Source organism: Trachurus trachurus, assembly GCF_905171665.1.
Source record: "Trachurus trachurus genome assembly, chromosome: 14".
NCBI lineage: Eukaryota > Metazoa > Chordata > Actinopteri > Carangiformes > Carangidae > Trachurus > Trachurus trachurus.
The window spans coordinates 10,665,365-10,678,862 of record NC_139903.1 but is presented as its reverse complement, the minus strand read 5'-3'; the positions used below and the strand labels follow the sequence as shown (position 1 = coordinate 10,678,862).

At 41.1% G+C, this 13,498-nt stretch overlaps 2 protein-coding genes across 2 annotated transcripts in view; one reads left to right on the top strand and one right to left on the bottom strand.

The window, feature by feature from the left end:
- ncor1 (nuclear receptor corepressor 1) overlaps window positions 1-486 on the bottom strand; it is a 55,786-nt gene extending 55,300 nt beyond the window's left edge. The window contains exon 1 of the mRNA XM_083987198.1: window positions 359-486. The gene's annotated coding sequence lies outside the window, so the exon portion shown is untranslated. The remainder of the gene's footprint in view (window positions 1-358) is intronic.
- A 611-nt stretch (window positions 487-1,097) lies between these two features.
- On the top strand, window positions 1,098-13,449 carry pigl (phosphatidylinositol glycan anchor biosynthesis, class L). Its single transcript, XM_083987199.1, has 7 exons — window positions 1,098-1,369; window positions 2,759-2,858; window positions 9,265-9,355; window positions 10,477-10,544; window positions 11,483-11,514; window positions 12,813-12,946; window positions 13,160-13,449. The coding sequence occupies exons 1-7, from the start codon at window positions 1,123-1,125 to the stop codon at window positions 13,286-13,288; spliced, it is 801 nt and encodes a 266-aa protein (XP_083843325.1). The 5' UTR covers window positions 1,098-1,122; the 3' UTR covers window positions 13,289-13,449.
- The last annotated feature ends 49 nt before the right edge of the window (window positions 13,450-13,498 follow it).

Sequence of the window (13,498 nt, the reverse complement as noted above, 5' to 3'; positions counted from 1 at the left end):
TTATAAACGCAATTGGATTTATAGCTTATCTTGGGGGATGGGTCTATTTCCACAACAAGAGAGAGAGAGCTCTTCCGGAAATGCACCAAAGACATGCAATAAATAAAAATAATTAAAAAAAATCACCACACATTTTAAAGTATATGCTACTTCATCGCTTCGCCGTTGAACATGGCGTATAAGATGTTGTTGTTGTTGTTGTTGTTGTCGCTAGCTGGCTAACTTAGCCTATAATTCACCTTTGAATTCTCAACCACGTCGCCATCTTGCAAGGCAGATTTTCAGCGTAGACCGGGGCGCTTAAATAGCGTGCTAATTAGACATATTCCTTTGCTTCTTATCAGCGATTTGCACTCACCTCATATTTAGAAAATATATCGATGGGAAACAAGGGTACCCCCTGGACAGGAATATGTGTCAATTGTTGATTGTAAATCCGCGGGTTATGGGCTGTGGACGACTGGGCAGACTGAAGGCTGCGCCGCATTTGTCGGTCGATGTCCTGACAGGGACAAAATAAATTGTCCATGCTTTGGTTGAATGCACGGAGACACTGTCATGCTTTGACAAATGTGTACACACAAAGAAAACTATACTCCCTTTTGGCATGAAGCCAGCGAGTGGATATGTATGTTCTTTGATGAAAACCTCAAATTTCCGATATATATTTTTTTATCTACCTGCAAGGACAATGCAGTGTGACAGCTAAAGCGTTCCCTCAAACATGGTAACATTTCTGTTGTTTGTAATTTTCACTTTTTCAATCTACAAACGTCGCTTGATTTCTGTAACTTTCTTCTATATATTTCCATGTCCTCTTTAATCAAACCCACAAAAAATATTCTCAAATATATTAATTTACTCGTTCTGATATTATCTAAACTCAAATCAACTAAGAAAACGACAGTGACTCCATTTGAGTAAAAACACGCTATTGTGGGGGTAGAAGTGGACAGCTCTTGCTTTGTTGGATATAATTTTGATAAATATTGCATACTATAAACAGGAGGTCACGTTATATAAATTATGACGGACTGCGTGCCCTGTTTTCGGGCACGTGGAACTATGTGCGTAGCAGACTTTTGTCTTTACACGGATTGTTTACGGTAACGGTCAAAAATAATGAGTATTTACCTGATTTTCTTCGCAGTTTTATCCTATTTGGTTTCGATAAAATGCCTTTACCACCGACACCGACGGACTTTGGTGAAGTCGTTGAAACGTGTATTGAGTAGTTTAGCAGGCGGCGGTGACATCAGAGCTCTGGTTGTTACTGCGCATCCGGATGATGAATGTATGTTCTTCGCGCCAACGATTATTAGACTCGTGGAGTTAAAGGCCAGCGTGCAAGTGCTGTGTTTATCTGAAGGTACGGTAATCACCACCACCACCACTACCCACTACTGTCATTTGCATAACTTAAGATAAGTCAATGCAAGCTAAAGTAAGATTTGCTGCTGCTGCTGCTGCTGCTGTCAGTGTGTTGCGTTGCTAAATTGCCATAGCTGGTAAAAAAAAAAGTACAGTACAGTAAAAACAACAACAAACTAAAACACACTACAGTTATTAAGATATTGAAATAAATAGTTAAACAGTTTAAAGACTTTCAAATACACAACACAATACTTAAAGCTTATGAAAAAACAAAACAAAAACGAAACCAAGAAGTCAGCCACTATATAGGCCTATCCCCTTTCTAAAAACATACTAGGTTTATAATGTAATTCATGTTAGCATAGTGTACGTTTTTTTTAATCTTTTTTTAATGACTTTTTAGTGTGTGTCTCACAACAGTTTTTTGAGTGGTCCTCAACACTTTTTAAATTTGTCAAGGGGGAGGGGGATAACATGCATTGAATACTGTAATTTAAACTATGTATGTATGCATCCCCCCTGTACCCTGATGCATACTGTGTTTTAGTGTGTATTGTGGAGTGACACCTTGATAAAGTCTATCTATCTATCTATCTATCTATCTATCTATCTAATACTAGTTTGTAGTTTTACTGTAGCAACTCCTGCCTTATTAAACTGGTTATTAAAGCACATTTGTTGCTGTCACATGTCTGCTAAAAGTAGAGAGAGCTAAAGGAAAAACATTTTCTTTAACATCATACGTTGTGTTGGAAGATTTAACAGTCAAGAATCAGGAAGTAGTTTGCTGGTGTTTTATGTTGATTTTTTGTCTTGGGTTGCTTTAACCATTCTTTCAACTACAGATCAGATAAGAAGCACCTTTTATAGTTTTTCCACTGAAGTCTGGTAAGATTTCATGGGGGAAATGCCTGTTGATCAAGTAGGAAAATAAAATAAAAGAGGTTTTAAACTTCAAACTCAAAATATGAAAACAAATGGGGTTCTGTCTCGTTTTTTCATCACTGACCAGCTTTTATTGGCAATGCTGAACAGTGTGGTTGTTCATCATCTTATAAAACAAAATAAACAAAGCTTATATCTTGTGGTGCTGTCACTTGAAGATAAGTCGAGCTGCACTGAAGAGAAAATGCAGTCATTACTCAAATCGTGCAACCTACCTGATATCCAAATGTGGCATTTCTTGCAGCAGGTGTAAAAGCTGTTGAGGACATAATGTAGTCAAGTACTTTAATCTTATTGATATTGATGGATAATTATTGAAGAACGTATCATTCTTCAAAATTGTACTTAGAAAGAGTCTGCTGACAGAATTCAGTCTTATATTTAGATTTCCATTTATTATGCCCCATTTACAGTCATTTGTACTCCAAATATCACACAGGAAACTACTACAATCAAGGAGCTCGGCGTAAACAAGAACTTCTCAACAGCTGTGATGTGTTGGGGATACCAGCCTCCGAAGTCACCATAGTCAACCATGAGTAAGCATCCTGCAGCACCGGACACACAATACACAGATCACAGTACTTTAGTTATGTTGAAAGGACTGCATTTGTGTTAGTTTGTAAAAATGTTGCTGTTAATGTAGATTTGTGTGTTTAACATGATTGTTCTGTATATGGTCATTGCTGACTCTAACTGTTGTATAAACGCAAAGCACTAGCCAACCTAAAAGTATACAATAAGATGGCTTCCTGTTGGAGCAGATCATTCATAGATAGTTAATGATAGTTCAAACACTGCTAAGGCAAGTTTCTGAAATTATATTCAAAGTGGAATTGTGATTTTCTTTTTCTTGAGCTGAGTTGTTGTTATGCTAGGAGCAATCTACAAACCTGTCTGAGCAGTCATAATGGAATAGTCATTGTCAGTGATAGCTAAGGGCGGACTGGTACATGTCGAGGGCTGTTAAGTAGGTTGATTACTTTCTATGCAGTAAATTCACATTTAATCAAATTTCCAAACTGTTATATTGCTTCTACCCAAATACATATTGGTATCTGCTCATCCAGGTAGCTCAGATTTACTTGGGTTTGCATGATAATGCCAGTGGCACTTTTGTCAATGCAGCACTTTATTAGTGTTTCATGTACTGGAAAACCTTGAGTATATCTGCCTCTCAGAGGTATGAAATAAAAGCTAAAGCTTAAAGTTTTCATATGAATCCAGCTTTGCTGCAGGAACATGATGATGATTAATACATCATACTTTCATTTCAGCAAATGTTAATGGATTGGTTAAATGAATAAAATATGTCAAGTCATGTATAGAAACAGATTTAGTTCTTGGAGAGGCTGCAGATGCCTTCGAGGTAAAACAGACTTCACTCATAAACACTGTCATGTCATAGTCGATGTGGTGAGCAGAATTTGGGGACTGGACTACAAACTGTATTGTTTTCTTCATTCTTGTACAACTTGCTCTTCTGTTTTCATATTTTGTTTTGTTGTTGGTGCAGCTGTAAGACTCCCAGTCTTCTGGCTCTGGCTATTGGCAAGGTCAAGTTACAGAGAAAATAGCTGTTAAAGGTGATGTTGAAAAAAAGGGGGATTTTGGTTCAACCCTGCAGCTTCCCATGAAAACGCTGTGAGTTTCTAAGAACCTCGGGGCTGCCTACATGTGAGTGTCTACATGTTGGCTCACCAGGAGAGCTGCATGAACTCTGGCACTAACCTGGGACTCGCAGTAATAAGCTGGCAGCCTGCCCAGGTTGTCTGCCCTAGCGAACATTGTTGGTGTGTGTGCGTTTTCAAAACACACACACACACACACATCAGACTTCACAGTTTTATCATCTTGTGCACACAGAATATAGCTGAACTTTGATCTTAGTGCTGTCTGCACTTCTGTTGAACTGGAGTGTAGCCCATTTTCCCTTTCTGTGTATTCTGTTGTTTGCCCAAAACACACACCTAATCAGCACTTTGAGAGCCCCAGCCCCACTCGCAACCAAGCTCTCTCGCTCATTCTCGCTCTCGCTCTCTCTCACTCACTCTCACTACTCTCTCTCCCACCCCTCCTCCTCTTGTTCATGTCTGCTGGAGCCAACTGCCAAGGACTGTGGGATACATTTTGGCAGCACTCTGAGCGCTGCTAATGTAGGTCATTCCAAACTGTTTTTCCAAACTGCGTGTCTTTACATAGCTAGCCACGCTTTGGCTTTGCTCTTAACCTTCTCTGCCCAAGTATGTGCAGATGTACATCCTTGACCTGACCTCTCCTTGTTTTTCTTATTTCTCATTTTATTGTGCAAACACTGGTAGCCACTCCATTATGCACAACACAATGGAGTTTTTGAATTACAGCTCTGCAAAGTATAATAACCATCTGCTGTCTGAGGCTTTTTGCATCTTATCAGCTAGCATACAGTTAGATACACCTGGCTAAAACAAATCCAGTCTAATACAGCAATACTGCAATGAATCATGTCTGCATGAAGCTCATAATGATTCATTATTGTTGAAACTGAATTAGAGAGGTGATGGCTTAATTGCATGGGCGGCTGTACTTTGTGGTGCTGTATTATTCCAATGGTAGTTTCTATCCTGGAAGAGTGAATTGTTCAAATAGGAAGGCTAAACAACGAGAGAAGTACCTCATCTCCTGCAGCTCCATACCAGTCTTCTCCAGTTTACTTATCTGACAGGATTATTTGATATGTTTGTCCACGTCATTCATCTTGACACTGTAATTTTGTGTATTGTTGTGTGTCTAGGGCTGCAACTAACGATTATTTTCATTATCGATGAATCTGTTTATTATTTAAACAATATATAGATTAGTTGTTTGGTCAATAAAATGTTGAAAAACAAGATGACGTCCTCAAATGTCTTGTTCTGTCACAAACCAAAGGAACGTAGAAACCAGAAATATTCACATTGAAGAAGCTGAAATCAGAGTATTTGAGTTTGAATCAGAATAGTTCACGATTAATCGATTATTGTTCGATTAATCGATTCATTGTTGCGGCTCTAGTTGTGTCAAAAGAAGCCCAAGACAAATTCTTCCAAATCCATCAAACTTCACACAGCTTGTGCATCACACAACTAGGTATTTTATGGGCAAATAATTATGAAGTTCAATTTCATACCTCATTATTTCTTATATTTGCAAATGCTTTGGTTGCATCAAGCTGCGGAGCTGTCAATAAGGGGTCTGTAGAAAATAAAGCAAAAGAATTGGATCAATATAGCAATCATTCATCCACGTAATGTTCTCTGCTGCTTTTTGCAACTGTGAGACAATGGTCCTGCAAACCTCTGTAGTTTAGGAAATTAATTTTGTATGGAAAGAGACTGTTGTTTGGTTTTACGGCACATTCAGGTTTGAAGGATGCTGGGATGCGCGATAAGAACGTAGGTCACGAGCTGTTGTTGCAGCGCTTTACTGATCCACAGATAAAAGCTCAGGTGTCGAGGGGGTTTACAGTGAAGTCATCAAAGTTTCAAGCCTAAAATAAACAGTACAGATATGAAAATGAGTGCCTCTGCTCAAGAGCTTAGATTTTTTTATGCGACACTAACAACAGACAAAACCTCACACAGATTCTTAGTTTTTGTGTGGGTGTAAAATATTTGCCTTGAGTTTGGTTGCCAAGCAGCTGTATGTTTTAGTAATGTGAATACTAACCATGTACATTGGAGCTGGAGCATCAGTCAGTTTTCTTTATTGTTACATTGTATTTGAAATAAGTACTGGCACCTTGGCTGTGGATTTATATCGGACCAATTATAATTACAATACAAAACTTATATTGCTGTCATAGAAGTGGAATGAGACATTGAGACATTGTCAGAAAATAGTAGTCCGTACCAGAAAGGCTTTCTTTCAGAGCCTCGAGTCTATGCACCGCCATCTCATTCATCACGAAGTGGGCTGCACAGGCTCGACTGGACTTTTGTTTTCAAGCCGAGGTCTTGACTTCACAACAAAAGTCCGGCGCGCTGTGTGGATGGTGTGCCGTGATGACAGATCTGGGTGAAACTCGCTCACTCACAACTGCAGCCTCGTTCTCCAAGATGACAGGAATAACACGTGGATTCTGTTTTAAAATAGGATTTTCCCTTTAATGCTCACTGAATAGGACAGCTGTGTTGACAGTATCTGGGGCCCCAGTGCATGTTGGGGCCTTTGTGATCAAGCTCGATCTGAGCACGCTCTGCTGCCTCTCCACTTGCACTGGCTTGACCTCTGTCTGCTCCCTGGACTGTATTATAGCTGCTCACTGCACAAATCCAACCATTCCACTTCTTCATTACATTACTCATCAGACTGTAATGAAGCCTCTCGCTATCTCTCCACACACACACATCTCAAACGATTTAACTGTCCATTTGCCTTATGTAGAAAAAAAAAAAACTTAAATCAGAAGTAAAGTACAAATAAAAGCTTTTGATTTGATAGGATTTGATTGGTAAACATGGAGCTTTTTCCAAAAAAGGAAAGTTGCATGCACTGCAGTAGCACTCTCCCCCCACACAAGGTTTAAATATACACTGATCAGAAGGAAAAAGAAAAAGAAATAGCCCCCCACTGATTTATAAGCACATGGCACGGCGCAGTAAATTGTGCAGAGATGTTCCAGCCCTGCCACTGACCTCTGGCTGTGCTTTTATCCTAGATACATTTGTCACCACCACCACACACCGGCCCCCACTCGCATAGCAGAAGAATTGCGTTTCTCACTTATTGAACCCTGCAGCCTGCAGCAAACTGTAATTTTGTCACATTACGTTGCTCTTTTTCTGCACAACTTACTTTCAAAACAACGCTAACTGCATTATTTCCATGGTTACTTTCAGGGTAGTTTATTACCTCAACATGGGTGAACATTGGCAAAAAAACGGCAGCCGCAGATGTCTGTAAGTCATTGTGAAACAACGTGGGTCTATTGCTGCCGTGTATATATATATATATAGTATGTATATATATATATATATATATATATAGTTGTAACTGCCTTATTACACTGGGATATTGTGGGTGTACTGTAGGCATTTAGTGGTATCTCAACGGTTCCCAGCAGGACATATAATCTGACTGTGTGGACAGAAGTCTGGCAGTTTCAGGCCTGTGGTCCATGTGACCAGACTAAACAAGCTCCCTCTCTCTCTCTCGCTCTCTCCCTCCCTCCTTCTCTTCCCCTCCCTTTCCCTCTCTCTCTTTCTCTCGCTCTGTCTCCCTCTCTCTCTCTCTCTCTCTCACACACACACACACACAGAATCCCCTTACTGGGCCAAAGTTCAACAACTGCATACAGATGCCTGCAAGCAATTAGACATCCACATGCAAAGCTACAAAAGGGAGCTGGGGAGGTTACTTTAGGACATTTTGTACTGTTGCCATGGCGAAGCTGACACTCAGCCTGCATCCTGCTTGAGAAAGGTCAGGTGTCTTATATCTTTTGTTCATTTTTTCTTCTTTTTTTTTTTTTGCCCCCCTCCTCCTCCTCCTCCTCCTTGCAGCCTTGTGCTTAGCTACAGTTGTCAAGCTGTGAGGCCTAATAATAAATAATAAATGAGCAAAGGGCTGCAATACAAAAAAAAATGGATTGTTTAAACACTAGATAGAGCAACAGTCAAACTCAATATGATTAGGATAGTTAATATTCACGCACTTAAGCCAGATTCTCATAAAACTTTTATGTTACTGTTTGTTTTTATTAGCTTTTAGTGCTCTTCAGGCAGATATCAGGCTTTTATTTCATTTATGCAGATAACATTCAGCTTTTCTTCACAGAGGATAATTCACAGTGTCATCCAACTTCAATAAAATGCGTCTCTTCAAGCCCTTCTGATATGTAGGTCACTGGTATCAAAGTGTCACAGCAGCGCATTCACTCGATGACGGACAGTTTTAGACTATCTCTGAACCCCTGACCCACCACCCCTCCTCCATGTGACACAGCCGACCATCAACCCCCCCTCCACTCCCCCACACCCACCCCTGACCCTCACATCACTGGCAGCCAATAGATTTGTGGCCTAATCCATCACTTCCCTCGACTAGCTCAACTGTCCTGGCACATTGTTAGCAACCAAGGGGAGGGGAACAACTGTTGACACATGCCCCCATTACCCCCACCACCACCACCACCACCACCACCACACAGACACACGCACTCACACCCCTATACATGCACATGCAAGCAGCACATACTGTCAGTCACGCCACCCATGTGCAACGCCGAGTGTACAACAACACGTCACATCATTGATCCGTCTCCTTATCTTGTCAAACCAGCACATCCACAGTTTTAGTACTTTAAACTGTTGTGCAGTCACGTCAGTTTCCTCTGAGAGTCGTGTTTTTCATCCACACAAAGCAAGATGAGCAACAGCCGGCCAGAAAGCTGGATTTACTTTATCAGAGTATGTTTAAAGAACTTCTCTCCATTTATTTATTTATCCATTTCAGCTTGTTTCTCCCAAGTTCAAGGGAATGATTGGACAACCATGGAAAAAAATACTTCCTTTTTGTAAACTGAGGAAACACAGAAAAACAGACACCTCTTATTTGTTCTAAGAGGAGAGTCTGTGCATGTTTTAATAAGCCGAGAGCTTGCTAGAGTGTAATGTTTGATGTATCCTCCATATTGTCTAGTTTCAGATGAACAGGATGCTAAGGGTCTTCTGACCCTTAACCCCCAGACTTCCCAGCGCTCCCTCATGTCTGCATTCCACTTCGGCCTATTTTCAAACGCTCTGTTAAATCTGCTCTGTGCAGAAATCTGGGGCTTGAGACAGGAAGTAGACTGTTCAGCCTCAGAAACATTCAGTGCTTGTGTTGTGTTGAAGCCTCCTGACTTTTAGACACAGTTACAGTGTCTCCTGTATCTCACTAAAACACTCTGTGAACACCGTCCCTTTGCTTTTCTTTGCTTTCCAGAAAACTTCCAGATGACCCCAAAGCAGAATGGAGCGTCTCTTTGGTCTCCTCTGTGATTGTGAGGCACATCCAGGCTCACTCTGTCAACATGGTAGGCTCGGCTCTGCCTTGCATTTTTGCCTTTCAAAGCAGTGGCTTCTCTGTCATTTCCTGTTTGATGTTAACACACAAATTTCCCTGCCATTGTTTTGTTTTTACCATATGTTTTGGCAACACAGCTTCCTAGCTCATTATCCCAGTTCCACTGAGGTCTGTGCAATAATCCTGTCAGCCGCCATCTCTTTTTGTCCAGTACAGACTGCATTTCGAAAAAAAAAACCAAGGAGGAAGTTGCCTCTGCTGCAGTAGAAAGTTTGGATTCAATTTCTGTGTTTACACTGAGATCCTTATCAGACCCAGTGCTTTTCTGCACTATTAGCTGATGGGAATGTGGCAAATTTAGAATCAAAGCATTTTCAACCAGTCTGACAAACAGACAGTACAGCAACAATGGCAAAAAAAAACACACACACAAACAACAACACACAGTTCTTTAGGATAGAAGATTTAGATGTGCAGCTGGCTTCTTCTCTTTTAGTTGCTGATCTCCTTTTGTTATCAAAGACGACAAACAAACACACCATCTCCTCCCATCCTGTCAAACTCACCAGCAAAAGAAAATGCCTCGAGACAGAAAAGTAGCTTATAAAATCAGTCAGTCACACGCAGACATTGTCTCTAACGAATGCAGGCTGGAAAATTAGACACAGAAATAACAAACGACTAGATGTGAAAAGTAGTTCACTTTTCCTTTTTTTAAAGTAGATGATGTCTCAATAGTCTAACACCATGCCAGTCTATTATCGGCCGACTAGATTAAAATGAGTCAAAGTTTACAAGTTACTTGTATAATGTGGAGGTTGGGAGCTGTGGTCATGGTAGAATATGCCTGAGCATAACAAATGCCAAGTCTTTAGTCAAGCATTTTTTCTTTCCCTTTGACCTGATTTTTTTTTTCTCTTGCTTCCTCTGGTGTGCAAGCATGCACACAGAAAAAGGCTTTTTAAATATCAGTTGTCAGCTGCCAAGCAGCTCTGCAGTCAGACACAGAAAAACCTTCCACCAACCCAAGAAAAATCTCTCCTCTGCTCTTGCCTTCATTTGTTTAAATTCATGTTTAGATACCCAGATTCTGGCTTTTCACTCACACAATGAGAGATTTTGTTGTTTTAGGTGCTGACCTTCGATGGACGAGGAGTGAGCGGCCATGCCAATCACACGGCCATCCATAAAGCTGTCAGGTACAGCCTAAACTCAGAAAAACAACTATATTTTTTAAATCCCATGCCATCCACAGAGATATTATGTGGCTTACATATGCAGACAGAAACCGGCCCACTCCACAATCATAAAACGCTCTCAAGGAAAATGCAGAACATTTCGATTCACATCAACATCCATCTCTCCGAACGTTTCCCCACAAAGACACACACACACACACATGTTTTTCAGCATTGGTCTTGTTACATAGCTGAGAGGTCATCCAAACAGAGTCCTCAGAGGCTCTCGGCTCTACTCCCAGAGAGCAGCAGTAAATCCTGTCCCTGAAGTGGTGAGGTGGGAGGGCAGCTTTGGTTTGGAGAGGCCGACCAAGCAAGTTGCATCAGACGGTTGGGTTTTTCAAAAAGAAATGTATTTTGCACTGTGTAGTGTGCGCTGCTGTCCCCATATTGCACAGATTTGCCCCACTGTGCCTGTATGGCTCTGTGTCAATCTGAGGACCTCATCTGTTGATAAGATGTGAGCTCTCCAACTCACATCTCATGATTCCCATTAGGCTGGAACCCAAAAGGGGCTTTGTACAGCTCTCTAAACCTCACAGTTTGTTTTTGTCAACATTTTAGTAACTATTGCATGGACAAGCGCAAGTCTGTATTGAAATGTAGTATAATATATAATTTAACAAAAAACTGATGTTGTTGCTGCCCCCCAGCCCTCAGTGCAGCATGACCCTTAAACACACATAATGGTAGATGTGCTGCAGTTGCTTGGCAGCAGCACTGCAAGGCTTTCTGTGAGCTTACAGCTGCTGACTTTTTACCCATTTGTGTTGATGATCACTGGAGCCAAAACTGTAATCTCAGTCACATATCAGTCAGTAAGATGTTTCATTTCTTTGTCAACAGTAATTGCACCCTTGACATTTTGTGTTTAACGTGTTTTTCCTCTCTATCTACAGCCATCTTGCTTCTACTGGACAAGTGCCCAATGGTAGGTTTGACACAAGGAGACTTTCACAGACTATCTCCGGTTGGATTTACTAATTACTTTTTTTAAAATGGCTTGTTAAAGTAAAGCTTCTTAAGCAATGAACTGAATCCCTGTTATGTTAGGTATGGCAAGTGCAATTGTATAAATTACTAAGCATATAACTAAGTTGCACTTAACAGCACATCAAAATTAAAGACACAAATTGTTCCAAAATCAGACAAGACAGGAATGACTTCCTCAGAGGAGAAGCACCAACTCCCTAGCCTGCATTTTTCACATTGAGAACTGTAAACAGTGACTCAGACAGGGTATTTTGTGAATGTACGGCGCCCTCTTCTGTTCAAAACGGTTGCGAGTCTTGTGTCCTATACACAGTTTGGTCTGCTGGTGGCAGCAAGAGGCCAATTAGACATCACAGCAGAAAACACCCAGACGCAACTCAGACATTTGTTTTTCAGGTGTGTGCCCTCAATCCATATATGACGTTGTCATTCGAGCTGAACTCATGCTTCCAGTTGCCTTTGAAAGGTCGGGCGATGCCCAAGGGAGGATTTCTTTAATCGAATGTGCGAGGAAAAGTAGGGCAGTGAGAGAGACGAAGTGTTGCAACAGGCTGGCTGCTTTGCTAGTTTGGTAAACATTCAAGCCCACACAGAGCATACCCACATTAAAGTGAGTCCACACAGTGTGATAAGTAACAAGCTTCACATGCCCTTGTAGTTAATCATAAATGAGATCTAAAGTGTTGTACCAGGGCAGTTGAATCACATAACCTCTCCGGTCCCTGAGGCCACAGCAAACATGCACTTTATTTAGGACAGAATGACTTTGGTCCTCCTTGACCTTTTTATCCAACGGGGAGCGATCGTTCAATCATACACACTGGTTATTTATGACCGGACCTTTACACCTTTACCTGTTGGACTGGTGTCTCGCAGCCTGTAGGAGAGGCTGGAGAGAATTAGGCTCAACGTGACTGTGATAAGCCTCTTCACTTGGCTGTACAGCAAGACTCCCTGCTTATTACCAACAGCTCTAAGCTTCTCGTGCTCCACAAACTCCTGCTGCATGACAAATGTTTTTTGTTGAACATTTCAGTCCCATATCAACAGTCTCTGCTGGGTAATAAAATCTACTGGGTTTTCCAGTTTTCTTAGAAACACTAATATCTCACATAAGGAATCTGACTCCCATGTCTTGTGTTTGCTGCCTTGAAAGCGGCCCAAATGAAACATCTGCTGATCTAGTGAATGTTTAACAACATTAACAGCTAACTGGGTCTCTGTCTGCCCCTCCAGACTGCTGTTTGCTCACCCTGGTGACTGTTGGCCTCCTCAGGAAGTACATTGCCTTCCTGGAGCTTCCTCTCAGCTGGCTGCTGCCCTCGTGTCTCTGCTGCATTATAGGCTCACAGGGCTACAGGCGAGCCAAAGTAAGCCTTGAAATAGGTAGTTTGTTGGCAAGACATGTTTTTAGCTCATGGATACATAACAGTATTTATAATAAAGAAGGTGCCATAGAGATAAAGTTAGATAAAAAGGAAGGTATATTTCAACTGTGTCTCTTGTTGAACTAATGCTACATAAATACACTGGGCATCACATTTCTGACCAGTTTTTCCATTATCATTCTCTTATCTTGTCAGGCTGCCATGCTGTGTCACCGCTCTCAACTCCTGTGGTTTCGGTATCTGTACATCATCTTCTCACGTTACATGTTCGTAAACACATTCAAAATGATCCCACAAGGACCAAAGAACCTGAAGATCTATTGAAAGTTTGTCCCGTCCTGATGCACTGATGATTCCACTGTTGGGTGCTTTGCTGCCTAACTACTTGAATACTAGTAGTGAGAGTTAATCTATTAGCTGTTTACAGATCTGATGAGCTATTTTGCTCACAGTGAACATAAGCTTTCCACGAATAAAACTGACAGCGATCTTGAATTAACGACAACAGAAATGTCTTAAGTTCTTCTTGTTAGA

Coding starts and splice junctions, on each gene's coding strand:
- pigl (XM_083987199.1), top strand. CDS start 1,123: ATGAGTATTTACCTGATTTTCTTCGCAGTTTTATCCTATTTGGTTTCG. Junction 1,370..2,758: donor AGTGCTGTGTTTATCTGAAG/GTACGGTAATCA, acceptor AATATCACACAG/GAAACTACTACAATCAAGGA. Junction 2,859..9,264: donor GTCACCATAGTCAACCATGA/GTAAGCATCCTG, acceptor TTTGCTTTCCAG/AAAACTTCCAGATGACCCCA.